The sequence below is a fragment of the Aotus nancymaae genome, unplaced genomic scaffold, assembly GCF_030222135.1.
Source record: "Aotus nancymaae isolate 86718 unplaced genomic scaffold, 86718_ANA_hifiasm-v0.15.2.pri h1tg000108l, whole genome shotgun sequence".
Taxonomy (NCBI): Eukaryota; Metazoa; Chordata; class Mammalia; order Primates; family Aotidae; genus Aotus; species Aotus nancymaae.
In genome coordinates this window covers 24,117,281-24,132,350 of record NW_026988523.1, presented here as the reverse complement: position 1 = coordinate 24,132,350, position 15,070 = coordinate 24,117,281, and the positions used below count along the sequence as shown (strand labels likewise).

Genomic DNA, 15,070 nt, shown 5'->3' with positions numbered 1-15,070 from the left:
TTAAAAAACATTTTATGTCCCGGGTTTTTAGTTGTTCTTACTGGCAGAAATAGGGACATGGAAGTCCCACAGTTAGTGTTTTAAAAACATTTTTGCATAGTTCAAAGCACTATGGTTATATTGGGACCATATTCTTTTCAGTGAATAGAGCTGTGTATGAGAAACTCTTAGAGATAAACTAATGCAAAATTGGCTTACATTTTCTATATATTTTCATCTTAGTGCTATTTATATAATGTTATAAATAATGTTTTTAATATCAGTCCTTACTATGAGCAAGCTTATGTTATGAGATGCTTCATTGATACTAGAGTAGTGAAAATCAAGCATCATTCAGAAATTTTACTATAGGATGTAATTATATATATTAATAAAATATGTAAAATGTTTACATATAATAAGATAAAATTTAAAATATATAAATAGAAAGTTGATCATGACTTGGAAAAAATTATATGATCAGGAGCATAGTTAATACCCATTAAGATGCCAGTCTAATAAATTTAACAAATGTGGAGTCTTTATTTTTTTTTTCCTAGCTCTTAAGTAAATGAATTGCCATGTTTCTTATAAAGGTAGGGAAATTAATGAAAATATTTTTTATTTCAAATGTTTTAAGTGGTACTAACATTATTTTAGAACATTTAAAAAACATTTTTGATTGATGATATTTAGCTATTTTTTTCTCCTACAGTTGTCTTTCCTATATGAAAGCTTTTTGTTTGTTTGTTTGATTTTAGAGACAGGGTCTTGTTCTGTTGCCCAGGCTGGAGTACAGTGCACTATCGTAGCTCACTGCAGCCTCCAACTCCTAGGCTCAAAGGATCCTCTCCACTCCTCAGCCTCCCAGGTAGCTGGGACTACCGGTGCACACCTATGTGCCTGACCTGAAAGCTTTTTGAAAGTGTCCATTTTTATTGTTAGCCAATTGATAGACTTTTGTTTATACTAGGAAATTAAGAGGGTAATCACGATAGGTTATCTTAACTGTAATAGTTTTATAATTCTTTATTACATTATAAACTTAAATAATTTTCTTCTAGATACAGTGAAGGTGAAATTCGATTTAATTTAATGGCCATTGTGTCTGACAGAAAAATGATATACGAACAGAAGATAGCAGAGTTACAAAGACAACTTGCAGAGGTTTGTGGCCATGTTTTTAAATACAAAGTTCTACCTTGGTTATTTTCTCGGGAAAAGTATTTACACTATATATATATATAATTCTTGGTTGTATATATGTGTATATATATATGATTACATACATATATATGTGTGTAATCAAGTGCTCTGAATGGTGGTTAAGAAAATACACACTCTGGATTGAGGTTGCCTAGATGCAGTTTCTGGCTTTGCCACTTAGTGGATATAGGAATTTGAGTATATTTCCTTGTGACTCAGTTTCATCATGTAGCATAAAGATAATAAATAATCTCTACCTCATAAGATTATCAGGAGGAGTAAATGAGGTATGTAAATCACTTAAAATAATGACTAACCAGTGGTAAATGCTAAATAAGTGTTAGGAATGGACTATTTTAACTATTTCCTGTGATTTCATTGAATAATTAAGGAAGTTAATTCTCAAAGAGTTAATTAGGTACATTTAGAGTCACATGTAGTCTTTACTAGCTATGATTGAGTATCTTTCTGTGGTAAATGTCATTGGAGAAGAGATTTAGTAGACCAAGTTTATTTTACAATCCTTCAATCACATTTTCTTGAGTATTTTTAAGAAAATTTATTTTATAGTGTGTTAGGAGATTATGGCAATAGAGTATATTACAGTGTAGGTTGTTTTAGGTGAAAATTCATATGTATTGGAACATAGAAATATGGAAGGAACTATTTTGGGGCTTTTATCCTTTAATGCTGCTGTTAGGCTGGCATGCTGTTATCAATATGAAGAGTAGAAATTTGAAAATAATTGCACTATATTTATCATTTTAAAATATTCTGAACGTAAGCCTCAGTTATTAGGGTGTGCTATTTCTTTTCCTTCCCCTAAGGAGGAACCCATGGATACAGATCAGGGCAATAGTATGTTAAGTGCTATTCAGTCAGAAGTTGCCAAAAATCAGATGCTTATTGAAGAAGAAGTACAGAAATTAAAAAGATACAAGGTATGTTTTTAAAAATATGTTCCTTTAATGTTTTAATGTAGAGCAGTATATTTTGAGATGAAGGTATACTGAATGTCTTTTGGCTTTCCCTCCTATCATTGACCAGATTTCAAAATATTATATTGATTCTCCGATACCCTACAAAGATAAGTAGTGAGATGTCTTTCAGTTTTATTTTTGTAAAATATTATTAGGAACAGAATTTTAACCTATTTTATTTTTCAGTTCACTGTTGTTATTCTTTTTTTCTTCTTTCTTTTTTTTTTTGATGGAGTCTTGCTCTGTCACCAAGGCTGGAGTGCAGTGGTGCAATCTTGGCTCACTGCAACCTCCACCTCCCAGGTTCAAGCAATTCTCCTGCCTCAGCCTCCCAAGTAGCTGGGATTACAGGCGTGCGCCACTATACCTGGCTAGGCTAATTTTTGTATTTTTAGTAGAGATAGGGTTTTGCCATGTTGGCCAAATGGTCTTGAACTCCTGACCTCATGTGATCCATCCACCTTGGCCTCCCAAAGTGTTTGGAGGCATGAGCCACTGTGCCCAGCCATTATTATTCTTATTGATGCTTAAATTATCCTATCTTTGGCCATTAGGAGCCACTTCAGGCTGTCTCCTAAGCGTTTTCAACATAACCCCCTTAGTTTCTGATAGCTTTCTTTTCTTTTCTTTCTTTTTTTAGATGGAGTTTTGCTTTGTTGCTCAAGTTGGAATGCAGTGAGGCAATCTTGGCTCACTGCAACCTCCACCTCCTGGGTTAAAGCAATTCGCCTGCCTCAGCCTCCCAAGTAGCTGGGATTACAGGCACCTGCCTCCACGCCTGGCTAATTTTTGTATTTTTAGTAGAGATGGGGTTTCGTCATGTTGTCAAGGCTGATTTCAAACACCTGACCTCAAGTGATCTGTTTGTCTTGGCCTCTCAAAGGTCTGGGACTACAGATATGAGCTACCATGCCTGGCTTAGACTTTTCTTGTACATTTCTTGCTTAAACTTGGAATCAGCCATTTTGTAAAGAAACCCCTTGTTGAAAAGTGGTATTTAGACACCACTATCTGAGCACTCAGGGTGCTCAGTGCTGCTGATTAATCATTGTTTCTAGGCCTTTTTAGAGCTACAAATACATTTTTGTTTCATATTTTATTTTTGAAGAGCAAATACATCATGTATTCATATTAATACTGAAATTTAGGATTCAAGGACTTTGTGCATAAGGAAGTTAAGAATTTCCATTTCTTCTGTTAAGCTGAAAATCTTGGGTTCTTAACAGAATTGATGTAATTATTTGTTTTATGCCATATACATGTAGTATGTATATAATGTATGTGTGTATATATGTATATGTGTGTATGTAAAAAAGTCCAGAATAGTAGTACCAATAGTATAATAACAAGTGAAAAGTTTTTTCTTAAGTTTGTCTTATTCCTTAGGATATATCCTATTTTGGATATATAATCAAATAACTATATTTTAAATTCACTTAAAACTTTTTCCTGTTGATTTTGCTGTTAGATTTCTTAGAGTTAAAAATTCTGATTTAATTTTATTTAGTCATGTCAAGCATTTATGTAATTCAGAGTCAAATATAAAGGTGGTTATATTTAATAATGTCTTCTCTTTCACTTGCAATCTGTCCAATAACCCTTTTTTTCAGAAAAGCCAAGAGTGGGGGAAACTGGATTTTGTGTTACTTTGGATGTGGAACATTTATGTCATTTGTCATGTGTGTTATGATAGTTAAAGGATTGTTTCTCATTTGAACCTCAGTGTAAGGCAGGAACTATCCTTTTGTTTCTCACCACAATGTCAGTATAGTGCTTTGCATCATACTTAACAGACAACAGATTATTGTTAAATGAAATAAATGGGCCTTAAATTAGTAGGATTTCTTCAGGTGGAAGTGGTATGGGCAGGCAGGCTCTAGAGTATTCCAGACAGGAAAAAGGGAGGGCCAACCTCGTGGAGACAGGGAAGGAAGAAATAATAGCTTTACCGATTATTTTCCATTCACTTGATATTTTAAAAAGTAAATTACCCATCTTTATATATACTTATGCAGAGTTATTATATAGTTAGCTAACTTTTAATATCTGCCTGAAAGAAAACACAAACTAAGTTTCCATAATTTCCATAAAGTTTCCTGCTTTATTGTTTGGGAATGCTTTGTTTAAAAAAAGATAAAATGATTCTCATACAGCTATAAAACAAACATGTTAAGCTTTAATTTAATTAATTAACTGAAGGAACTCCAGTTAGAGAAGTCAGAGAAGCCCAAATTTATATGAAGTAAAGAAATGTTGAAATGAATTTATAAGAGATGGAAGTTTTCCATGGAAGAAGGGTAATCAATTAAACCAGACAGAATATAATAGTTCAGTGACAGTGAAAGCCTAGAATCTCGTAACTTGAGAGGACGTTCTCTAGACAGTGCATAGTTTTCCACTGAAGTTTAGATTTTTTCCTGCAGTATACCCCCTTTCGATTAAAAACAATCTGAAGGAAAGATTGTGCTTGACCACAAAATAAAGCTGGTCTCATTAGACTTTGCCTGATTATTTGCACAGGTGAAGTAGCAAGTGTTAATTTAGCATGTAGATCTTTAGTTGTTTTTATAAATGACATTTTCGTAAGTAATCTTAGATTGGACTTTTGAAGGCCTCTATTATTTGCTAAGTCAAGGGCAGGAAGCCATGCCCAAGAAACTCCCTCCACATGATTTATTGTTAATCTTTATTCTCAGTGGAAGTGGAATCTCATTATTTCTAAAATCATTTTCTTATGAGAATGTATATTTTATACCGTTTCTATTTTGAATTGGATGCAAAGAATAAAATGCCAAAATTAACAGAAATGTAGTTAGTGTGGATTGATGTTTGTTTTATTTTCAGATTGAGAATATCAGAAGGAAGCATAATTATCTGCCTTTCATTATGGAATTGTTAAAGACTTTAGCAGAACACCAGCAGTTAATACCACTAGTAGAAAAGGTAAGTATTTTATTGGTAGATACTTAAATTAGGTTTAGATACTCCAAAAGCATAAAATGTATTTTTTTTTACATGAGTAGAGATACAATTTTTGGAAGCTTTTAAAATTTTTATTCTTGTACTTTTGCCTCTTATTTTATATTCTGTAAGAATTAGTTCAACTGAGACTGTAAAACAAAAAATAAAGAATTACCCCACTGCTTTAGCCTTCCAGATTCTTAGTGTCAAGACCTCAGGTTATGCTGTATTAAATTAAATTTAAAACACTATTCTTTCTTTAAGCAAAACAGATTTTTAATGCTAATAATTGAAATAATATTTTCCTAGTTTAGCAAACATTTGAGTTGATATAACAGAATTTAGAACTAGAATGGACATTGTTGAGTTTTAAAAAAAAAATACGTTGTACTAGGAAATAGGTTTTCTTATTTCTAGTCTAGTATCCTTTCCACTGAGGGAAAACTAGCGTAAGTTAGTGAAAAATTCTGATTTTTATGATTTTTTTCATAATATAAGTAACAATAAAATATTTGTTGAATAAATGAAATGCAGTTCAATTGTTTTTAAGTTCATACTGTAAATCAGTGTTTCTGAAAGTGAACATCAGTGGATATTCTTTAAAATACATGTTACCTGGCCCCTCCCCAGATATTCTGATATAGGGGAAGGATTCTTTAATAAGTTCCCCAAGTGATTCTAATGCAACTGGTCTGTGTACCACATTTTGAGAAACACTTTGAGAAGACACTACTAGGCAAATAAAATTTTGGACCATTAACTTAAAGACAAGAATACATGGTAGGTATATTTTTCTTATTAATTTTAAAATTTACAAAGCAAAGCTACATTTCAACCAACCTGTTTCATGTTACAAATTCTAAATAATATGAGATGTGAGCTAATAAGTTTTTTGTGCATATACCTTGTTGATTGAAACAATGTGACCCAACTTTTAGCATTAAATGTAACAGTTGTTGCAGAAGACTGCTAAATCTCTTTTCCACTATAGGTTTTTCTGTTCATGTATCTCAGGGTGTATTCCAAGATGGAAAATCATTATCAAAGTTTTAGATTAATACAGGATCCTGTGGTTCTCAAAATTGCTTGGTTAACAAAAATACCTAGATATGATGTTCTTAACACTATCAAATATTTCTCTATTATAAATATTAACTATGTAATGTGCTAAATCATATGATACATCAGATATTAAGTTAGATAAATGTTATTAGGGACCCTTAGACAAATTTTAAATGTATAAATTTTGCATTAAAATTGGTCTGTAAACATAATTTTTCGTGTGCAAATTAGTAAGTAGAAGGACCACTGTTATTTGATTTTTAATTTGAGCATAGAGAACAACAGCTTATCAGCTTAACATTAGAACCATTATTCCTTAGTTCACATTATTTTGGACACAAGGTGGCAGTAAATGAATACCTGATGTTAGTGGAACACCAACTCTTGTTGTGTTTGCCTTCATTTTCTTAAGGAAAGTAGTTCTCTTGATTTTCTAGTTGGTTATTTCTCTAAGCTGTTCTTTTATTAATATTCCAGAAGTAATATTGAGATGGATTTATTTCTCGTATGCATGCAATAACTGTTATTCTCTAAGGTACTGAAGGCATTCACACTCATTTAATTGGTATTGTTGAAATGTTTTTAATTATTCATCAAACATTTATCTAGCTGCAAGGATATTCAAGGCACTCTGTTAAGGTCTAGGGATGTATACATAACTGAGACATATTATTTTCTCTTAAGTAACTCATGATTTGGAAAGGAATAAACAATTATGATACTGTGCTAAATAGTATTATTTTGATAAGTGCCAAGAGCACTTATCAAAGTCAGAGATTCCCAGCAAGCACAGGGTAGCTCCTAAATAGCTTTATAGCCACTTAAAATTTCACACCCATAAAATTTTAAATATGTGGTTGGAATTAAATGCTTAATCTGTGGTAATACATTAGCTTCCTTTGCAAGAATATATTTTTGTTCATCTTATTTTGGAAAAAAATGATATGATGCCATATTAAAATATCATTTTCTGCAGGTAAATGCAAACTTTATAAAGCATGTTGAAAAACTGTTAGAATAGATTGATTAGATTTTATCATTGTATAAAATCTTTACCAGTGATAGTTAATTACTTAATAGTAATACTTCTAAGAAAAATTACCTGTAGAATTCAGAAATAGATAAGTTGGAATGGTAGATTTTTATTATGTTTTGTTTTCAGGGAAACTAGGACAAAAGAACAAGGTGTGAGAAGGGATAGAAGGAAAAAACAGAAAAGATGTGGCTGCACCATGCAGTGGTGCTACTATATGCCAAGACTCTCCAGGATCAGACTTTTTAGTAGCTGCAGCAGTTGCCTACAATCTATAAAGGCATAAAAGTATTTCAGCTAAAATCTTTTTATTTGAAGAATGATAAATAAAGGGTGATTCTCCCTTGGGCATATGGCTATAATGAACTTGGTTAGGACTAATAAATGTTTTTGTTATATGAGACTTTTTAACTGATGAATTCATTGAATATACATTACATTAAAAAACTGCTTAGGAGGTAATCTAAAAATATATGGTTATAAACTTCTTGTATTGTGTACTGAATCTCTTTCTTAAAATATAAAATTATCTAGTTTAAGATTACATTTGTGAGACTTCTATTTATTCAGGCATATTTATGATTAAACATTTTTTTCTCCACATTTGTATGTGATTATAAATCATTGTCTATCTTAAGTTTTTAACTACCAATAAGCTACCATGATGTAAAATCATATATTCCATTGCTATGGGAGAATTCAAAGCAACTTCACAATATTGAATTTTGTCCACATTTTACTGTGACTTTATGATTCAGTTGGTAATAAGTAAGCTTCAGATCTTTTTCTATTTATTAATAGCAGTAAGGTAGAAGAATAACTAAAGCTTATCACAACAATATCTACATTAATATCTATTAATACAGAATTATCTGATTTGAGTCAGTACTTTTTAATGTCTCATTGGTACACTGTATAGAAGGAAAGTATTTTTAACAGTATGTATTTTTTCCATGCTATTTATAAATGTGATAGTTTTTTTTTTTAAATTTTTTAACAAAAGCAGAACAAACTACAGGCTTTGAATTTAAATCTTATATATGTTACTTGTTAGCTGGTGCTTTTAGGCACTTCTATACTTGCTTATAACCTCCTTCTAATCTGTAAACTGGGAATCATATCTACTTCACATTCTTGATAATTAAATGAGATCATATCTGTAAAGTATATAAATTAGTGCTCAATTAATGGTGATAATTATTTTTAATTTTAATAATGTATGGACACTCTTCCTTATATGTGTTTGCTCATTTAATTATGTCGTAAAGTTTATATAAAAAACGAGTAAATTCATTTCTTGTTAATCCTATTAAACACTCTGTTAAGTATACTCAGAGATCAATAAGGAAAGAAGCACATACCTTATTTTAAATTGTACCTAAAACCTAATTGGATTTTTATTTTTTGAGGAAAGAAAACTTTGAGATACAATGCACATATCAAATTACAAATAATGCTTGTTAACTGAAGACGTTCATGTTGGCAATTAATTTTATTATTTTTAATATGGCACGCAGACTATTTGCTCTTATTCTAAGGCACAACACTCAGTTTCATACTATTAAAAAATAATTATACTACCTAATACATTACAAAAAGAGATTGTAATTGTCCTAATTGCTCTATTTTTTATTTAAGGTAGTTTAAGAAAAAGTTGTGTAATGTAGAAGTCTAATTTATTGACTCTTCTGAAGTGGCACAGTGGAAAGAATATTGTATTGTAGTACTCTAAAATCTTGCTTTTAGAAATGTCTTCTGAACACCAGCAGAAGTGGCATCATCTGAGAGTTTGCTAGAAATACAGAACCTCAGGCATTTTACTAAATCAGTCTGCATTTTAACAGGGTCCCTAGGTCATTGGTATGTACATTGAGAAGCAATATCATAAAACATGTGTCTTTGACCTGTATTGAGGATTTACTGTATACTAGCTGTGGGACTTTGGTCAAGCTTGATAACATCTATAAACTGTGGCTTCTTTATTTGCTAAAGAATAAAACAGAATTACTGTGTTCAAGCTATGTAATTGTAATGAAGATCTGTTGAACTAGTGTATGAAAACTCTTTTTTTTAGGTCATAAAAAGTTCATTGACACCAGGGATACATAATCCTTTAGTGACATTACATTAAGTTCACTTAAGTGGTTATGTTAAACTCATTTATTCACATATACAGAAACTAATGTAAGGTTTTTCTTATACTCATGTGAATAGGAAATGGGCAAATATGTGTATACATATTGTTTTGGAATATTCATGAATGAGTTTGACTTTATGGAATGAGTAATTATGTATTTTTAAATTATTACAATTATAATAATTCATTTCACCTTCAGATAGGAAAGAATTACAAACCAAACATGATCCTTTCTTAGGGCAAAGAATAACTATATAATTGTCCAGGAAAAGTTTGTTACAAGTCTCAAGTTATGAAATATAATGCTTTAGAAGTCTTATAAACAATGTACTTCAAGCCTTTCAGCTTGAGAATGCCCTCTTAGGCACATTTTATTTTAATATAGTCTAAAACTGACTTGTAAAATTTTGTAATGTGCTATTTTTATTTTTAGGCAAAAGAAAAACAGAATGCAAAGAAAGCTCAGGAAACCAAATGAAGAGGATGTTTTGGGATATGTACACATTTCTGCTTCTGCACTTATTTTCGTGGAAATCATTATGTATAAAGAACTTTGAGCAACAACCTAATTGGCTCAGTGCACGTTTGGTAATAGTGCCTGTCTGTCTTGTCTTTAATGCATGAATTCATAAACTTCGTCCCTGCCTGCATCATGTGCATGTAGTGCATACTAAATGAAAGTGATATTAAGAGTGCTTGCCCAAATTCCATTATTTGACATTGAATCTGAGAACTGTTTGTTTTCTGGGTATATAACTACCTTAATGAAGCTAGAAAATGCACAAATGATAATCCTTATCTGTAATTTAAATACTTAAAATTTGTAATTGTCGTATCTTGATTAAACTGGGTCTCTTATTCTCATCATTAATGGAAAAAAAAATCAGTATTTCTATCTTTGATATCTAAGTGTTTTGAGGATTTTAAAACTGAATTTTATCTGCTATACCAGTTATTTGAAAAAGTATGATTTTAATGTAAATCAACTAAAAAGGACAAAGTATAATTTCCAGTGATTTTTTCATTACTGTCAGTAGAAAAGTAATAAACATCTCAATTTTATTTTAGTAAAATTTCTTCAAGTGTTTGGGGTTATTTGTTTATGTATTAGAGAATTGTTTCAGGAAGGTCTGAGTATTATGCTTCAAAGCAGAATTTCAGGTTAAGAAGAAATTGTAAATCTTAAAGAGTGTTGCTGTTACTCTCAGTGGAATATTTTTTCAAGCTGTTAAGCTGTATATAAAAAATTGGAGGTTTGACAGTTCATGCTATCTGCTTTTTTAAAAAGATGGTAGTGGTGATGGGGGATCTTTCTATGCCAATTTGAGTAAATTCGTACAGGCTGCAGTTTCCAAGAGCCATATACAATTTCTCACAATTGATTTTTTATTGTTTTTGGGAGTTGCTTTGTATAATATTCTTGCTTTTAATCTTCCTTTCCAAGTCAGACTTTAAAAAAAACTTTATAAAACTTTTATTTTAAAGGAAGTGATCTACTTTTTTCTTTATCAAGAATATTTCTGAGGTTGATACATGACTTTTTACCATTTTATTATTTATTTTAAAATAAATTTAACATAACTTATTTTGTTAGGGAGAATGTGTACCCATCTTCCAATTTCAACACATGAATTTTTAAGGATTGTTTTTAAGCTTAGTAATTGTGGTATTAAATAACTTAGAATTAATGAAGAAAAACTTGATGGGAAATTGATAGAAAAATTAATGAAGTATTTTTCATACATAATTTCAGTTGGAGGTAATGAAAAATATGTAGTTTCTCATTATTTGTGGGTAAATATGTTTTGCTCTTGAAACAGTAATAATTATGGAGTGTTTTCAAAGCCATGATATAATTTAAAAAAATGGATTTTTAAGAAAGGCTCATCTTGATCCCATACATGTATTTCAGCTTAATTTATATATCCTTTCCTATTGAGGCTTAAATTTTGTAAAGCAATGTGAGGATTATTGTGGTAAGTTGTATTTAGTAATCAATATGGTGTGATACTAGCACTAGGATTGACAAATAAATCAGTGGAATAGAAGAGAGAGCCTGAAAACAGATCAACATGTATATGATCACTTGACTTTGACAAAGGTGGCAAAACAATTTAACAGGGAAGGAAAGTCTTTTCAACAAAAGGAGCCAGAACAGAATAGCTGAATATTCACATAGAAAAAAATGAACAGTGAGCCCCTACCTCACAAAAATGACTTTGAGATGAATCATAGACCTAATGTAATGTTTTAAAATTATGAAGCTTTCTAACTGAAAACACATGTGAATATTTTTGTGACTTGGGGGATTAGCCAAAGGTTTCTTAGGTCACAGAAAGCAGTAACCATAAAAGATCCAAAATTAGAGCTCATCAAAATTGTCATTGAAAATGTTAACAAAAGTAGTATCAAATGACATTTGAAAATTGTTTTGTAAAACTATATTAATAGGTATAAGGATTTTTTCTTATTAGTCTAATAAAATTCCTTGATAGGAATTTCCATAGCTTAAGAATGGCTTATTTTGTCTGCATCTTCTTTGATGATTGCAAATGCCTTGTGATACTTCATGATTACTCTGTCTGTGAATAAAAAGGTATGTCTTGTGTTTGTCTGGGTGCTATATATTGCTGGTTTGAAACTAAGTCAGGAAGCTAGTGGGTAGAGAAAATGGAAGAATAAAGAGCAACCCAGAAATAGATGAATCTAATGTCAAAACTTTTGTTAGTGAATATTTTATAGAAAGTCTTGCTCTTTCTTTTCTAAAATTTTATTTAATTATTGGGTAGGTGAAGGCACTTCCATTCTATTTTATGCCTTTCAAAATAGCCAATTCTAAGGGATGTACTTCTGCTATTGTCAACAAAAAGCTTGGCAACATCTGCGGCATTGGCTACTCTCACCTTATATGTTTAGTTCCCGAGATAGCTGCCCTTTCTCTAACAGCAGTCAGCTCGACTGTGCCACTAGAATAGACAAATATTTGCTCAGGAATCACAACCATGGGGACTTGCTCCCCTAGTTTGGGCAATGGTACATATTTTTGTTTATATTATGGGTGTTACATGCAGATTAATACTTTCAGTTAATCCTCCTAGTTGCCTATAATATTAACATTTCGAGATATATTTAGATTTTTTTTTCCTGTAGGAGGCTTTGTTTCTTTTATTTTACAAAAAAGGCTTTTAATGTATTCTGAAAAAAACATTTAAAGAAAACATAAGCAAAAATAAAATTTAAATTACCATAGTTATACCAACAGGAATGAGCACATTAACATTTTGGTGTATTTAGTGATCTTTTTTCCTCATGTATACACATGTTTTTGTGTGTTAATCTTGCTTGCCCTCCCCATAGTCTGAAATCATTTTATGTAGTTTATATTGTTTTTAAACTTGATATACAAGTTTTCAGGAAACAAACTACTCTAACTATTTGAAGAGGAATGCAGATTTATATTGGGAATTTTGAAACTACCTAGTTTCTTACAAAATCATTGGAAGGTTTGGAGGAGTGGTTTCGAGTTTGAGTCTCCGGAAATGACTCCCATGCAAACATACAGTAGTGGTATATCTAGGTAACTGCTCACCTTTGCAACTGTCAAGGAGTCCACTGTTGAAACTATTGATGTTAGACATGTTGCAGTAGTTGTGTTCCAGGAATGAGGAGCCTGCAGTAACACCCGATGGCTGTGACCTGGAATGCAGAAAAGTTAAACCTTCTATGTCTAAATGCCTAAAATAGGCAAACTGGATAGTTATATTTTTAGAGTGATGTTTCATTTTTTAGAGTAGTGTGAATTCCTAGATCAGTCAAACATGCACGTTATTTAGTTTGTACTTTAGTACATTGTTAACTGGCCTAAATCCAATGACTGACAGGGTAAAGATTCACCATTTTTAGCATACTGGACACTTTTTGTTTTTGACTTGATTACATTAACCTTTTGAAAACTATTCAGTGATTTATTCAACCTACATCTGTGTTGTTCTAGATGCTAGAGGATAGCATAACAGGATAAAGCCTCTGCTCTCATGATGAGACACATAAGTATATAACTTTTCAAATAGTAGTATGAATGGTAGAGTAGGGAAAAGGGGTGGGAGAAGCTGAGGTTTGATAAGATGGTCATGGAAGATCCCATTAATGAGATGAGCTTCAAGTAAAGACCTAAATGAAGAGAATTTTTTTCTCTAGTACTGAACTAGCACTGTACAAGTGGATTGCCTATAGGCAGAATCAATGTGCAATAATTCAGAATATTAATTTGCAATTATGTTTGATGGTTAATTGGTTTTTGAATATTGATATGGATTGTCAGTATGAAAATAGGTTGATTAAAAGTTATATATGGAAAAGGCTAGGACTACTGGTCTATGTACATTTTAGATTATCTTATATTTTACATAATATGCTTGACCTGACCCTTTCTTGTAGCAATGATAATATAATATTGAATAAACCATAAAACCAGTGGGGAAAGTCTCATGTAGGTATATTTTTTAAAAACATTTTGATCTCTCCCCAGACCCCCATCATGACCGTTAAGACTAAAACAGGCTGAGTGTGGTGGCTTATGCCTGTAATCCCAGCACTTTGGGAGGCTGAGGCAGGAGGATCTGTTAATCCCAGAAGTTCAAGCATAGTGTGAGCAACATGGCAAGACCCTGTCCCAAAAAAAAAAAAAAAATTAGCTGGGTATGGAGTGGTGTGTGGTACGTACCTGTAGTCCCAGCTACCCAAACAGTTGAGGCTGGGAGGTGCCTTGAGCCCAGGAGTCCGAGAATGCAGTGAGTTGTGATTGGCCACTGCACTCCATCCTGGGTGAGACAGTGACACCCTATCTCAGAACAAAACAAAATGAACAAAAACAATGAAATTACTTGAAAATTTAAAAAATAATATAAATTTGGGAGAATATTTTATTATTTGGGGATAGAGAAAAGCTTCCTAAGCATGAAATAAAACATAAAAGAACCCAGAAGAGAAATTCTTGACTGTATAAACATTAAAAATTTCTGTAAGGTGACAGATACCATAAAACTAAGAGATAGCAAGCCAACAAATAAAACTTTGCTATACGTAATATGCAATATGTGTATTACAAACATTAGACAAATTAGTGTCTAATACACAGAGAGCTCCTCTGTATATTATATATTTTATGCTCATATGACTAATATATTTATTGTGCAATCCTGCAATAAAGCAATAAAATATGATTATAGTGTTCCCCATTGATGGATATCCTAACATTTTAGATATGTTTCATGTTATCTTCACACCAATCTTATGAGGTAAGTATTAACTTCATTTTACAAATAATATCTATATATTTTTTCCATCTATATATTTTTTCCCTTTGAATCACGCCATCTGTATTCTGGGTCCTCAATGGGTGATCTGCAGACCAGCAGCAATGAGCATAACCTGAGAACTTGTTAGAAATGCAGAATCTGAAGTCCTGCCCCAGACCATTGGAATCAGAATCTGCATTTTAAACAAGATGCCCAGCTGATTGAATTACATTTATGCACATTAAAATTTGACAAGTAGAACCTTATTGGTTATTTTTATATTTATGGAAATACTGTCTTCATAATCAGTAGGCATTTTGCTTTATTTTCTGAATTTAAAAATTTGGTTTTAGGACTTCAACAATTTCAGTAGCAAGATGTGAAAGTGCAATCAATTAGAAAAAGTTATTAGGAA

The 15,070-nt window shown here is 31.6% G+C and overlaps 1 protein-coding gene across 7 annotated transcripts in view; it reads left to right on the top strand.

The window, feature by feature from the left end:
• The window catches only part of UCHL5 (ubiquitin C-terminal hydrolase L5), a 50,116-nt gene extending 38,148 nt beyond the window's left edge, over window positions 1-11,968 (top strand). For 2 of the 7 annotated variants that reach the window (XM_021668128.2, XM_012444554.3), the window contains exons 8-11: window positions 1,044-1,146; window positions 2,016-2,126; window positions 5,010-5,108; window positions 9,792-11,968. In XM_021668128.2, coding sequence (XP_021523803.1) covers window positions 1,044-1,146; window positions 2,016-2,126; window positions 5,010-5,108; window positions 9,792-9,836 — 358 coding nt within the window. In that variant the 3' untranslated portion in view covers window positions 9,837-11,968. Of the gene's footprint in view, window positions 1-1,043; window positions 1,147-2,012; window positions 2,127-5,009; window positions 5,109-5,756; window positions 5,908-9,791 lie in introns of those variants that run through there. The other 5 variants (XM_012444553.3, XM_064370914.1, XR_002478099.2 and 2 more) reach the window with 4 other exon arrangements.
• Window positions 11,969-15,070: the final 3,102 nt, after the last annotated feature.